The following is a 13,987-nucleotide window of genomic DNA, read 5'->3' as shown; positions in this document are numbered from 1 at the left end:
GTTCTTGGCCTTTTGTTAGATTTTGTCAGATATCCAACAGATTAAAAATATTCCGTTTTTCTAATTCGTATAAAAACATTTTTTTACTGGTTGACACAAGTTGTCTTAGTCTAGCCTTCAATATCAAAAGGATTAAATACAAGGAAAACGGGTACAATAAAACCAACCGAGGAGCATGTAACAGGCTGTGTTATATTGAAGTAGTAAAAACTTGAAATACTTAAACAGTCATCATTTATTTGTAGTATTACATTTCTATTGATTACAGCATTGAGTTTAGAGGTTGAAAGAAAGGCAATTCACTGTACTTGTGCATGACATTAAAACTTGAAACAAATCGATTGAGGGGTGAGACAGATCTCATTGAGTTCACCAGAGTACATAACGATATAACACTATTATAGTATGTCCTCCCATGGCACAAACTAGAATAAAATATTAATCAAACAGAGAAAAAAAAGACAGTCATGGTCTACAGACAGGGTCAAACAAACTGACTTGTGTTAAATTGAACCAATTTCATTCCATTCTCGCTCTAGCCCTGGTTCCTATCATGGCCTGGCCCATTCCTCTCCTGCTATTTCAAATAAACCTCTCATCTCCCAGCCGCTCCCCAAATAACCAGGAGGGCAGGGCGCTTTGGATGAACGACATGCAACCACGCTGCCATATTGAGTTTCTCAACACAAATAGTGGGAAGAAACTGAACTCATCAAAAGCGAGAGAGAGAACGAGAGAGATGGGAAGAAACAGAGAGAAAGCGAGAGAGAGAACGAGAGAGATGGGAAAAAACAGAGAGAAAGCGAGAGAGAGAACGAGAGAGATGGGAAGAAACAGAGAGAAAGCGAGAGAGAGAACGAGAGAGATGGGAAGAAACAGAGAGAAAGCGAGAGAGAGAACGAGAGAGATGGGAAGAAACAGAGAGAAAGCGAGAGAGAGAAGGCACAGATTCTAATATCGAAAAATATTAGGACTGGTCTGGGTCTGTGAGATCGTGCTGTTTTTATATTAATGCTGTGACTCAGCTTGTTGACTTGTCCCTCCTCACGTCTCTGCAGGTCAGTAGGTGTAGTCAGTGTGCTGTTCTTGAAAGGTCAAGGGTCACCCTCTCATAGAACTACTAGAGCGTTCCACCACGCTCTGCTCTCTTACGCAGAGAAAATGAGAGAATGATGAAGTGGAGGAGAAAGAAAACACTCCCTCCTCCCTTTCAGATTTTTCAAGTGTCTCCAGACCGCCTTGCCTGCCATTATTTCATGCTAGTGAACCCCACAGCCGACAAGAGACACGTCACAAGGTCCCACATCACACGTTCCAACACTTTTAATAACAGCCAGAGTCCATCACTATAATTGGATGGACTGCAGATGTCCACCATCAAGCCTGTAGACCTGGGTCAAATATCATACTCTCTAGCGAGCTTACTCCCAGGATATTCTCCCTGTCGGACTTGGGATTTTGGAATCAAGAGGATACACTGGACGTACCTGGATCCATAAAAATGATTAGGCAGTATAACTAGCAGCTCTCTACTCCAGTGCTCACTCAGGAGTAGCCTAGACTACTTTTGGAGTATGTAGGGTCCACTATCCCTCATCCACTCCATCGGAGTTAACTTCAACTCCGTGTGGCATTTAGGATGGGCCATTACTCAGCTCTCCATTTACAATCAGAGGCAGAATCAACATCACATTTTAGTCATTTAGCACACCCTTATCCAGAGCAACCTACAACCAGAGAATTCAACTAAAGTAGGTAAAACCACCACAATCCATTTAAACCAGGCTGAGTAACTGGGCTCTAGTCCCACTTCCACCATACATTTTATCTCAAAAGTACCCACACGAAGACATACACCAGCCCGTCTGGAATTAGGGCACGAGAAACACCCACACAACATGGCCCACTGCCATACAGTATTTGGATTATCCCGCACAAATGTGGAAACTAAAGATTTTCATCTCCGTGGAAAAGGACTGTAGATTTATAGCTGATCGAATGCTCAGTTACAAAAAAAGTTTGTGTCAAAGCTACATCACCCGAATTCTTTATTTTCTGACGTAAGAAATTCTTAAATTCTGCCGCTCATCTGTCAATGAACGATTATACTATTCCAGTAAAAACACAAAAAGCCATACACAAACGAGTTTGATATTACTTTAATAAAATGTTTAGAAAAGGCAAAAACTCAACATGTCTGCTCAATAAAATACTACCTTCTCTAATTAGTTGTATTCAAAGCACATCCAAGTTATGATCATTTACAAAGATGTGATTTTAAATAAAATAAAAGTTATATGAATGATAATACAAACGATACATCTCAAACAAACCGTTTTCTTGAATAGCAGTTGAAAAGCATGGTACATGAAGAATAAAATAAGTCAAAGTACATTATGTAGAGAAATCCTCTCTCCAAATGATTATCATTATATGTGAATACCTAAAAGCCAAACTAAAATCCAAAAAGGCACATACGAAATTACATCTGGGAATTAGAACACGTGGAATTAGGAACAATGCTAAAATAATTTGATTGAAAAAAAATGGTCAAAACCACTTGAGCAGAAGAGTGGCTCATATCATATGCTACTGCTTGTCCAAGCGCAGAGTTCCAGAACTAGAAGCTACTCTGAAATGTTCCAGCATACATTCCTCAACAGAATGACTACTTTAGTCATGAGTCGGGCCATTGTGTCTGAGAATGACTGCACAGGCATACGTATACACACACACACACACACACACACACACACACAAAACCCAAACAGAATCAAAGCTACTAAGAAAAAGCTGAAAACATACTTTATTTATTTCAGAGATTTTTTGTTGTTGCAATGGGGAACTGTTAAAATAAACTGCAGAGAACACACACCTTGCCCCCCAGAAGTTGAAACCTGCTTGAACAGGACTTTTATAAAATCATCATGATTAAAATGAAAGCACAAGACAGACAGTGCTGTACACAGCAGCCAAGACATGGCCCACAGCACATGCAGCCTGGTCCAACCAACTAAAAGAAAAAAAGGAACACTTCGTTATCATCATAAGAGCACATATTGGTGCGGCTTCTTGATTACTTTTTACCCCCCAAAAAATATATAACACTGCCTGAGCTTTCAGGAATAAATACAAAAATCGACAAAAGAAATGAATCACAAAAATGTTATCTATTTGTACTGTAAAATCAGAAAGGGGATGAGGGGTGTCCATTCTTCCAACATTAACTGATGAATCCATCTTCAACAAGCAGTGAACTCAGACAGACCACACACACACACACACACACAATATTGGGCATGCTGTGGCCAAACTTGACTGACTTCACGATACATCGACACTGACAATGCAAATCTCCAGCTGGCTGCACTGATTAACCACTGAATTAGAAGACCAGATACACAAAACAGGAAAACTAAGTGTTTGAAGACATTTGTACAATAATTGTATCTATCCATTCATTGGCTGATTAATTAACCGTCTTTGCACGGGGTCAGTCAACGATAGGATGATTTAGGAGGGCTTGAAAAAGAAGCAGACTGGGGATTTTAAAAAATCCCCTATGGCATCCTATTCCCTTTGTAGAGCACTACTTTTGACCAGGGCTCACAAAAGTGCATTCTATAGGGAATAGGAGGTGCCCTGGGTTCCCTTCACTCAATTTACATCACTAAGTCGTTACCGTCCTTTTGCCTTTAGTGGGGTTGATCTTCATCATAACAATAAAAATATACAAAGTTACGATTACAGGAGGGGAGCGCTACACTGCCGAACACAGTGGGTACTAGTAACAACTGGATACCCGGAAGGAAACTTCTAGTATGGACCATGAGAACACGTGGCAGGAATATCATATCAGTGACATGGAATGGAGATTTACAACAAGAAGCTAATAACGTCGGCTTTTGCAAACAGCCATCTTAACTCAATACACTGGTGTCAACTTTACTGTGTAGTGCAGGGTCACTTTGAGGGGGGGGGGGGGGAAACCTACTAGAATTGACTGACAAGTTCCCTAGCCAATCACTGGGCACAACTGGAATTGACAGATTTCCCTGTCCAATAGCTAGGCATTTTCACTAAACTTTGACCTCGATTCAAACCTATAAAGTGTTTAGGGTGGGTCAAGTCGGTGGTTATATCTGGTCCACTACAACTGCAAGTGTGTAAGACCGTCAGTTCAAACTGAAGGTGAATTAATTCAAACAAAGAAGCGCAAAGGATCCCTCCTCTTCTGAGGGTTCTACGATGCAGGGACAGTCTTCTCAGGCTTGTTGGGTATTGATACTGAAATACCATTCATTCAGATGTGCATTTCACAGTTTTGGGTGGTGTCATATATTTTCCTTCCCCCACCAACCCACCACAGGTCTTCGGGCTGAAATGTCTCCAGTGATTCCCTGGGTCTTCAGTTATTGAGGTCTCCCTCTTTCTCCAACAGAAAGTTCCAGAGTTCTTTTGTGGTGTTTTGTTGCTTTGCCTACGTTCCAAACAGCACCCTATTCCCCTATGTAGTGCACTCATTTTGACCAGAGGACTACGGGCCCTGGTCAAAAGTAGTGCACTATAAAAATCGGTAATAGGGTGCCATTTTGGATGTACCCTTTTTTGTGGTGTGTTTTACCACTCAGCGTCCCCGATGGCTTTGGAGAAGACGTAGTCTCGGCCATTCAGGTTCATGATCCCATCCTTCAGGTGGAACTTCCATTTGTTCTTACTTCTGTGGATCTGAGGAGAAAAGCGTGAGCGTTAGGTAGGAACAGACTGGGATGCCTCGCTCTTCCGCACAATACCGTGTGTGTGTGTGTGTGTGTGTGTGTGTGTGTGTGTGAGGAGAGGAGGGAAACCAAATGGACAGTGTCAGTGATGGCGTTAGGAGAGGAGCGGACGGGGATACCAGTCACATACACAGGAAGTCTGGGGTATCCTCACTGTGGAATCTCATATACAGGATACCTCGTATTGTAGTCATCTGGGGATGACTTACCTTGTCGTACTGGCACACCACCACGTTCTCTGTGTCAAACAGTTCTTGGTCCTCCTCATCACTCACGTCATCTTCACTGTTCAGAGGCTCCTGAAAGAGAGAGAGGGGATGTGGGGGGTAATAACCTACATACTGTGCATTCAAAGATTCAAAGTATTCAGACCCCTGAACTTTTTCCACATTTTGTTACGTTACAGCCTTTTTCGAAAATGGATTAAAGAAAACAAAAATATTCAATCTACACACAATACCCCATAATGACAAAGCGAAAACAGGTTTAGAAATGTTTGCAAATTGATAAACAAAAAAACTGAAATACCTTATTTACATAAGTATTCAGACTCTTTGCTATGACACTCAAAATTGAGCTCAGGTGCATTCTGTTTCCATTGATCATCCTTGAGATGTTTCTACAACTTGACTGGAATCCACCTGTGGTAAATTCAATTGATTGGACATGATTTGGAAAGGCACACACCTGTCTATATAAAGGTCCCACAGTTGACAGCGCATGTCAGAGTAAAAACCAAGTCATGAGATAGAAGGAATTGTCCGTGGAGCTCCAAGACAGGTTTGTGTCGAGGCACAGATCTGGGGAAGGGTACCAAACAATTTCTTCAGCATTGAAGGTCCCCAAGAACACAGTGGCCTCAATCATTCTTAAAAATGGAAGAAGTTTGGAACCACATAAAGACTATTCCTATAGCTGGCCACCCAGGCCAAACTGAGCAATCGGGGGAGAAGGGCTTTGGTCAGGGAGGTGACCAAGAATCTGATGGTCACTCTGACAGAGCTCCAGGGTTCCTGTGGCGATGGGAGAACCTTCCAGAAGGACAACCATCTCTGCAGCATCCACCAAATCAAGCCTTTATGGTAGAGTGGCCAGACGGAAGCCACTCCTCAGTAAGAGGCACTTGACAGTCTTGGAGTTTGCCAAAAGGCACTTAAAGGCTTCTCAGATGATGAGAAACAAGATTTTCTAGTCTAATGAAACAAAGATTTAACACTTTGCCTGAATGCCAAGCGTCACGTCTGGAGGAAACCTAGCACCATCCTACGGTGAATCATGGTGGTGGCAGCATCATGCTGTGGGGATATTGTCAGCGGCAGGGACTGGGAGACTAGTCAGGATCGAGGGAAAGATGAACGGAGCAAAGTACAGAGATTCTTGATGAAAATCTGCTCCAGAGCACTCAGGACCTCGGTCTGGGGGCGAAGGTTCACCGGGACAAGTCCCTGAATGTCCTTTAGTGGCCCAGCCAGAGCCTGGACTTGAACTAGATCGAACATCTCTGGGGAGACCTGAAACTAGCTGTGCAGCAACGCTCCACATCCAACCTGACAGAGCTTGTGAGGATCTGCAGTAAAGAGTCGGAGAAATCCCCAAATACAGGTGTTCCAAGCTTGTAGCATCACACCCAAGAAGACAAAGCAGTGATCGCTGCCAGAGGTGCTTCAACAAAGTAAAGGGTCTGAATACTTATGTAAATGTGTTTATATATTTTTTATTAGCAAACATTTCTAAAAACCTGTTTTTGCTTTGTCATTATGGGATATTGTGTGTAGAAGAGGGATTTTTTTTCTCTCCAATTTTAAAATAAAGCTGTAACGTAACAAAAGTCAAGGGGTCTGAACACTTTCCAAAGGCACTGTATATCCATCCTATCAGTCAATCTCTACAGCCAAATCTAGAGAGTACAACAGTGTGCTGGTAAAGTGCTTTGGAACTGGTTAGAGACAGTTACGCTCACCTAGTCAGTAGGTCATACAAACATTCTAAAGGTAAAAGTTTAGAACCATTGTCTCTCTCTCTCGGTCTCATTGAGAGTACTACCCACCTCCTCCACCTGGCCGTCCTCCCCTCCATCTTTATCCTTGTCTTCATCCTCATCCTCATCATACTCCTCCTCCTCCTCGTCCTCATCCTCTGAGGACGTGTCCCCCGCGCCGTCAACCTGCAGCATCATAGGAGGCTGCTGCTTGGCTTGCTGCTGCTGCGGGGGCCCTGGCGCAGCGCCACCCTGGACCTGTTGTACTTGTTGGACCTGCTGTTGGATCTGCTGCACCTGGCCGGGCTGGCCTGGCATCTGCATTACCTGAAGAGAGAGATGGGTTGAGAAGGATTGGGTGGTGAGAGCTGGAGTGTTCAGCAGAGGAATCACCATTTGTATAATACGGTAAATAATTCCCTCTTGCATATGCATATCTATAGATTCTCAAAAGCTGAGTGTAAAAATACATTGAATGTAGGTATACTAATGCATATTTTATAAAAACAAAACATTTCAGGGGAATACGTGTACCATCTTTGTGTTTGTTTGATATCTGACCTGTGCGTTCTGCTGGACCTTGTTCCCAGTGAGGACGATCTGTTGAGGCTGGATGATGACTCCAGTCTGCTGCGGGTGGCCTCCCTGGAGAGGAGCCAGCACCTGGGGGGCAGCAACATGACATTACACCCCACTGAACCACCAGGAACTAGTAACGGACACGTCACCTTCCAAAACCACTCAGCTTGCACAACATAGCCATCTTAAGCCACTTCTGTAAATCTGAGGACCTCACAGAAGGCCCATAGGGTAACGGCCATTTTATCCTCCACTACTCATGCCATCTATCACAGCTTTGACACAAGACCAGGTATTCTGGCACTGGTTAGTGAGCAAGTGGCCGCAAAATATTCTTAATTGAACTGTGGACAATCTGCACGAGGAGGACCACGTCCACCAGAGGTACCACCATGTCTATTTCAGCCACACCCGTCGCTGACAGGCGTATAAAACCAAGCACACAGCCATGCAATCTCCATAGTCCGGCATTGGCAGTAGAATGACCCGTACTGAAGAGCTTAGTGACTTTCAATGTCGCACCGTCATAGGATGCCACCTTTCCAACATGTCAGTTTGTCAAATGTCTGCCTTGCTAGAGCTGCCCCAGTCAACTGTACGTGCTGTTATTGTGAAGTGGAACCGTCTAGGAGCAACAACGGCTCAGCCGCGAAGTAGTAGGCCACACAAGCTCACAGAGCAGGACCGCCGAGTGCTGAAGCGCGTACAAATCGTCTGTCCTCTGTTGCAACACTCACTACAGTGTTCCAAACGGCCTCTGGAAGCAACATCAGCACCAAAACTGTTCGTCGGGAGCTTCATGAAATGGGTTTCCATGGCCGAGTAGTCGCACAAGCTTAAGATCACCATGCGCAATGCCAAGTGTCGGCTGAAGTGGTGCAAAGCTCGCCGTCATTGGACCCTGGAGCAGTGGAAACACGTTCTCTGGAGTGATGAATCACGTTTCACCATCTGGCAGTCCGACGGATGAATCTGGGTTTGGCGGATGCCAGGAAAACACTACCTGTCCAAATTCTACCATAGTGCCAACTGTAAAGTTTGGTGGAGGAGGAATAATGGTCTCGGGCTGTTTTTCATGGTTCTGCCTAGGCCCCTTAGTTCCAGTGAAGGGAAATCTTAATGCTACAGCATACTATGACATTTTAGACGATTCTGTGCTTCCAACTTCTTGGCAAAAGTTTGGGGAAGGCCCTTTCCCATTTCAGCATGACAATACCCCCGTGCACAAAGTGAGGTCCATACAGAAATGGTTTGTTGAGATCGAGGTGGAAGAACTTGACTGGCCTGCACAGAGCCCTGACCTCAAACCCATCGAACACCTTTGGGATGAATTGGAACGCCGACTGTGAGCCTGGCCTAATCGCCCAACATCAGTGCCCGACCTCACTAATGCTTGTGGCTGAAAGGAAACAAGTCCCCGCAGCAATGTTCCAACATCTATTGGAAAGCCTTCCCAGAAGAGAGGAAGCTGTTACAACAGCAAAGGGAGGACCAACTCCATATTAATGTCCATGATTTTGGAATTAGATGTTCAACAAGCAGGTGTCCACATACTTTTGGTCATGTAGTGTATATGTTGGAGGACGGCGAGCAGACCTACCTGTGTAATGGGGCGTACCTGCTGTATTACGGGAGCCTGCACGCCACCCGGCTGCATCTGAGGAAGGACCTGCTGTTGTAGCACCATCTGCTGCTGGGGCTGGATGATGTACTGAGCACCGTTGGCTGCACGCACAAACTGTAGGATCTGACCTGGGGCCAGAGAGGAGGAGAGCGGAGGATATTAGACCTATGAAGAGTATGTTCAGGATCTGACTGGAGAACAGAGGAGAGGAACGAGCGATGAAGACCAAAGCCCTCGAGACCCAGACTCAACCTCGTGAGACTCAATCAAAGATCCATATTATCGAAACCATGACCAGACCAAGAACAGTTGAAATGTTGAGAAACAAGTATATTAACAAGTCAGAAAGAAAGGCTTCTTATTCCTAGGTTGTACACACCATCCGCTGTCTTAATATAACAATTCTGGGACAAATTGCCTGATGTGCGTCACCCGGGAAGGACATAAGAAATCCAGGGCAGAAAAAAAAAAAAAAAACAGATTGGTATTTGGTGAGGTAATCTTTCTGCAACAATACGGCTGTGTATATACTTTTAGTTGTCAAATAATCAATGAATCACTATGCAGTATTATAATACATGATTAATACTAGAGCTAGTGCGATGTTAAATGTTCTACCTTGGCTGGTGATAAGCTGATGGTAGGGACTGACACCTGTGGGTAAGGCCAGGGTTGCTGCGGTGGCTGCTGCACTCTACAGGACAAACAGAGAAAACGCACATTACTATCCAAGCAAGGACAAAGAGCTACTCCTAATCATTCACAGAAAAAATGTACAAAATAAAGAGGGTGCGCTAGAGTGTGTGCTTGTTCAAGATAAGACTCTGCACAGATAAACAGATCTTCAAAACGCCTGGAGAAGCATTTAAAATGTAACCTATCACTTTGCTATAATAATCCTATATTCTGTGCAGACCGGTAAAATCTGTGCATCGCACAAAGACTACAGCATCTAAATTTGACACGTGAGTTCAGAAGACAAAACAAGTTGATGGGGGAAGGTTAGAGAGGGAAAAAACAGGCCGTCCGAAAAACAGGTCAGAAAACTAGGGAGACACCTTTCTATCCAGTCTGAAAAACAGAGCTAGAATATCCCAGAGTCTAAGACTGATCTAACTTCAGCTCAGAAAATACCCAGGGGGGGGGTTAAGACGAGTTGTGAGACTCTTCTCGGTTTATCTGCTCAGTAATCCAGTCTGAAATCCGTAGCTCTCACTAAACGATTTCCTGAGTGGCCTCGCTTCTCCTCCCCCTCTCCTCTCCTCCCATCCATCTGTCCTCCAGCTGGCCTGGTCAGTGTCACGCTCAGCGCCAGCTCTTATGTCACCGGTCCTAAACGTGTAGTCCATCTACAGACAACCGCCCTACTCCACTCACCATCCCCGTTGCACTCATGTGCTGCAGAATCTTAGGATCCTGCACAATGACTTGCTGCTGGGGTGCTGTGGAGAGACAGGGGAGATGCATGTATTCATTAAAGTATTGATTACACACGCAGTAATTAAACTTCTAAAAAAATGTGAAACATCTTGCCAATGCCACTTTGGAACAAACAGTGCGTGTGTGTGTGTGTGTGTGTGTGTGTGTGTGTGTGTGTAAACAATAAATACTGTATTATAATCATAATCAAGGGATTATATTACCGCTTGTGACAGTAGGCCGGGTGGATTGCCAGCTCGTCACTGTGAATGAGAATGGATTCTCTTTTCAATGCATTTGTGGTTTTCATATACTTTGCAGTTAGTCATTTCAAGTAGTTCTTTGAAATGGACTTTGAATTAGGCAATTTAGATGAGGACCTGTTGTGTCTGGACTCATAGCAATTTATATCATACACTGCGAGTGTGAAAAGACCAGACATGGTGGTTAGGGGTGGCAGGCAGGGCAGGTCTGAGGTGGGTGGTTGGCTTTAAAGGGCTGTGTCAGAGAACCATCTACATGGGTTTTACATAGCGCTTTTCAATGCCCCAAATATGCTCATACACTGGAGGTGGTGAGAAAGAAGGTGATTAGAGGTGTTAGAGGCTGGGCATGGCTGTAAAATGGCGCAATGGCTTATAGGCCAGGTTAATTTCCTCTACACAGATTCAACCTAATCCTGGATTAAAAAGCCTTATCAATTGAGAATCTCCATTGAACATGCTTTTTAACTCTAGGACTGGGCTTAATCTGCGTCTTGGGAAACCAGCCCATAACATACCAAGGACAGCAGGGGTGATGTGTCAGGGCCGAGGACTCACCTTGCTGCTGCGGGGGCAGGAGGACCTGCTGTGCCTGGGCTTGCTGGGTGGCCTGCTGGGCCTGTTGGGCCTGCTGATGGGCTGCTGCCTGGAGGGCCGCCTGCTCCTCGGTATGGAAGCCCTCCACTGCCTTACTCTGCATCAACTTGTTCTCCCACAGCTAGGAAAGATGAGGAAGACAACTTTAAACATGGAGGGGTAAGTAAGAAGTTGACCATCAGCTTCTAGACTAATATAACTTCATGTTTTTCAGAGGGATCTTCAGACTTGCTTATCCTCTGACCACAAACGGAAGGTAGAATTAGATGGTCCATTCATTTGGGATTGAGGCTTAGAGATCTCATATTGCATGACAGTAGGATCTACTACAGATCTGCTAAAGAGGAAGAATATTCTAGAATGGAATGCGACTAAAAAGGAAGTGATGAGTTCCGTACCGTTTTGAGCTCCATGAGAACCTGCTCGTCCACCCCCTCATCCAGGAAGAGCTCCCGGACTTCGTTGATAACATCTTCAATCACAGACCTGTACAGTTTAGGCTGACAGAACATTCAGAGTACTGTTAGAAGTGCTCTAATATATAGTATAGTTATTCCACATGGTGATAACTGAAATGTACTCAAATGCAGCTTGGTAAAGAATGTCAGCCAACAAATAATGCAAAATGTCATGTTTTGAAAAATGTCATTTTGGGGCATGACTGCCTTTGAACATCAGTGCCAGGCATTCATAAACTGCATACCATAAGAATCTTAAAATTAACAGAATTTAGAAACTATAGAATTGCAACAAAAAATGTGCCATTCTTACAATTCTCCAAATTATGATTTGTAAAGTGAAAGTGTGCAGACTTTCATTGCATTCCCCAAAATGTTACAAATTCTTGGACAAGTTGGGACAATTCATCATCAAGTCATATTAATATATGATTGAACATAGTTTGGAAACCCTAGACTGGACCATAAATGTGCAGTGCATATGGGAGCTTTCAAACCGTAAACAAGTTAACGCAGCAATCGTTTCTCAACCAATCAACCCTGTAGGATTTGCTCAAACGGTAAACAACCGAAACAAACCGATCAGCTGGCGAGAAGTAAACTCAATAGGCCGTGCACAACACAGCTTAACATTCAATCATACACCGTCAAACTCAAACGGTCGCGTGAACACCGACAAAAGGTGACTTTCCCCGGTGTCACCGTCGCTCTCCCCGCCTCTTGGCCTGTCTGCTCACTATTTCAAGCTCAGTCGGGTGTTTATATGTAGAGACGGTGACGTAGGGTTGAGTAGCGCCTTCCCATCCCGGGCAGTCTATATTAGAGAGCCAATATGGCTGTATAAAACCGAGCTGCGGAAAGGAGGAAGGTCACAACCGTCAAGAGAGGAGACATGGAAGCCATTTTACGGAGCCGGGGTCAGGCACACGTTGCCTCACGCTCGCAGGCACTAATATTCCAATGTTGGATGTAAATGGGGTTGTTGCTAGAAGATAGTGTGACTTTAGCTGGTTAAAATGGGATTTTAGAGAGACGGACAAATAAATAGTGGAGAATAGAGGGCTAAGTGTTTTGGGGCGGCTAGCGAGCAGCCTTGTTCGTGTAATGGTGGACAGAGGCACTGTACGACCTTGTTTGAAATTATCAAGCAATAAATAGCACCTGAATCAGTTTTAATTCCGACAATAGGAATTAAACAAATGCATTGGATGAGAAGGTGCTTCCAACTGTACATCAAGGCAAACTGATAGTTTTCATTAGGATCCAGGAACAATTCCTAAACTCGAAGATACTGTAGATAGTTACTAGTTAGTACGATACCTAACGTTATTGCTAGCTAACTACGTTATATTATTTTTTTAGGTAGCTCTCCAGTCCACATTGAAAATGCATCAATGTAGTTGATGCATGTTGACTAGCTAACGTTACTGTAGTTAGGTGGCATAGCTTGCAAATTAGACTACAAAAGGCTCAAAACACATTTCTAACTTGATATTTAATGATCTAGCTTAAACTAAAAGACTTGGCTAAAGGTTAACACTGCATCTGAGAACATTTGCCCAAGATACGTTAAAAACGTCATTCCCCAGCTGCATTCTGAAAATGATTTAGCTATGGTTTCGAAGAGGTTAAAATGGCTGTTGTACTTATGGCTATCATTTTTATTCATGAGAAAATCTAAATTGTTCGCCAACAATACTCCCTAGGTAACTTATTTTAATGTTTCTGCACTCAAAATGATTTTTTGGCAGTTAGTTTGCCATCATAACTAGTTCTGTCTCACTAACTACCCTCTGAGAATGATCCTTACCACTGGATTCGAGTTAGCCGAGCTCGCCATTACGCGTAGTGTAAAACCACACGAGAATGAAGCGAGGAATGAGAGCAAAAAAAAGGCAAAAACGATCTAAAACAACTGGGTACGATACTTAAAATTAGCCGGCATAACTTTTGTAAATAAAACACAGATTTGAACGGTCTTATTTACAAATCCGGTCTGTGCCTTCCCAGCCGTTCTTCGCCCGCCGTTGTCCTCCTTTATATACTGAGCTGGAGCTGCGAGTGCGCGAGACATAAGGCAGGTCAACCCGGTCATTACCGCGAGAGTCCGCGGGAATATCGTACAGAAGAAAAACACATTCAGTTTTAACAGTACCTCGAAATGTATTTTTACGTAGTGTATTGGCAATTGAGTGAATGAAAGTATTCACAAAAGCAAATAGCTTTGCTTATATCATTTCTGATTAGCTTTGATGCTGACTGCTGTTTTTTTAGTTTTTGGTATTACAACG

General features: G+C 43.8%; 1 protein-coding gene across 4 annotated transcripts; it reads right to left on the bottom strand.

Moving 5' to 3' along the window:
• Positions 1-2,144: 2,144 nt before the first annotated feature.
• Positions 2,145-13,742, bottom strand: LOC115174618 (transcription initiation factor IIA subunit 1). Of its 4 annotated transcripts, none has more exons than XM_029733321.1 (12): positions 13,507-13,742; positions 11,637-11,738; positions 11,200-11,359; positions 10,603-10,641; positions 10,337-10,401; positions 9,578-9,653; positions 9,339-9,377; positions 8,954-9,087; positions 7,318-7,419; positions 6,826-7,083; positions 4,988-5,077; positions 2,145-4,728 (listed from the first exon to the last, which is right to left on the bottom strand). In XM_029733321.1, the coding sequence occupies exons 1-12, from the start codon at positions 13,534-13,536 to the stop codon at positions 4,621-4,623; spliced, it is 1,203 nt and encodes a 400-aa protein (XP_029589181.1). In that variant the 5' UTR covers positions 13,537-13,742; the 3' UTR covers positions 2,145-4,620. The 4 variants fall into 4 exon arrangements, with proteins under 4 accessions (XP_029589181.1, XP_029589180.1, XP_029589183.1 ...); XM_029733320.1 differs by having other exon boundaries at positions 8,936-9,087; positions 13,507-13,741; XM_029733323.1 differs by lacking the exon at positions 9,339-9,377.
• Between the last annotated feature and the right edge of the window lie 245 nt (positions 13,743-13,987).

This window comes from Salmo trutta, chromosome 35, assembly GCF_901001165.1.
Source record: "Salmo trutta chromosome 35, fSalTru1.1, whole genome shotgun sequence".
NCBI classification, from domain to species: domain Eukaryota; kingdom Metazoa; phylum Chordata; class Actinopteri; order Salmoniformes; family Salmonidae; genus Salmo; species Salmo trutta.
The sequence above is the reverse complement of the archived record's forward strand: the minus strand, read 5'-3'. Positions and strand labels throughout refer to the sequence as shown.